Source organism: Geospiza fortis, unplaced genomic scaffold (assembly GCF_000277835.1).
Source record: "Geospiza fortis unplaced genomic scaffold, GeoFor_1.0 scaffold1089, whole genome shotgun sequence".
Lineage (NCBI taxonomy): Eukaryota > Metazoa > Chordata > Aves > Passeriformes > Thraupidae > Geospiza > Geospiza fortis.
The window spans coordinates 116,180-117,323 of NW_005054717.1; the positions used below are offsets into that span (position 1 = coordinate 116,180).

The 1,144-nt window shown below is 48.0% G+C and overlaps 1 protein-coding gene across 1 annotated transcript in view; it reads left to right on the plus strand.

Moving 5' to 3' along the window:
* The window catches only part of COPS6 (COP9 signalosome subunit 6), a 10,166-nt gene that overhangs the window by 1,553 nt on the left and 7,469 nt on the right, over positions 1 to 1,144 (plus strand). Inside the window, exon 2 of the mRNA XM_031065250.1 lies at positions 1,036 to 1,124. Within this exon, the coding sequence (XP_030921110.1) occupies positions 1,036 to 1,124 (89 nt within the window). The remainder of the gene's footprint in view (positions 1 to 1,035; positions 1,125 to 1,144) is intronic.

Consider the following 1,144-nt stretch of genomic DNA (forward strand, 5'->3'; position numbering starts at 1 on the left):
GGTTTAGAGGGGGTTTAGAGGGGATTTTGGGGAGATTTGGGGGTTTTTTGGCAATTTTGGGGGGTTTGGAGGGGATTTTGAGGGGATTTGGGGGCATTTTTGAGGGGATTTTTTGGGGGCGTTCGAGGGGATTTTGGGGGAGTTTTGAGGGGGTTTCGGGGGATTTGGAGGTGATTTTGGGGAGGTTTTGGGAATTTTTGGGCAATTTTGGGGGTGCCAGAGAAAATTTGGGGATTTTGAGGGGATTTTGGGGGGTTTAATTAGGATTTTTGAGGGGATTTTGTGGGATTTGGAGAGGAATTTGGGGGGTTTTGGAGGGGGATTTCTGGCATTTGAGAGGGAATTTTGGGGAGATTTTGGGAAGTTTGGGAAGTTTTGGAGTGGATTTTGGGGGTTTCATTGAGATTTTGGGAGGTTTCATTGAGATTTTGGGGGGATTCATTGAGAGTTTTTGGGGTTTCATTGAGATTTGGGGAGGTTTCATTGAGATTTTGGGGGTTTCATTGAGATTTTGGGTTTCATTGAGATTTTGGGAGGTTTCCTTGAGATTTTGGGGGGATTTAGAGGGGATTTTTTGGGGGGTTTGGAGGGGGTTGAGAGGGAAATTTGGGGAATTTTTGGGGTTCCTGATGAAATTTTGGGGTTTTTTGGGTGGGATTTTGAGCTGGATTTGATGGAATTTTGGGGGATTTTGGGGTTCCTGAAGGAATTTTGGGGTTCCTGGAGCAGATTTTGAGCTGGATTTGAGGGAATTTTGGGGATTTTTGGGGTTCCTGATGGGATTTTTGGGGTTCCTCGATGGAATTTTGGGGTCCCTGGTTATCGGGGGGATCCCCAATTTCCCAAATTTGCCCTTTTTCCCCCCAAAAGTCAAGCAGGTGTTCAAGGACCTGGATTTTGGGCTGAATTTGATGGAATTTTGTGGGAATTTTGTGGATCCCGATGGAATTTTGGGGTTCCTCGATGGAATTTTGGGGTCCCTGGTTATCGGGGGGATCCCCAATTTCCCAAATTTGCCCTTTTTCCCCCCAAAAGTCAAGCAGGTGTTCAAGGACCTGGAGTTCCTGGGCTGGTACACGACAGGGGGCCCCCCCGAGCCCGCCGACATCCACGTGCACAAACAGGTCTGGGCCAAATCCCGGCC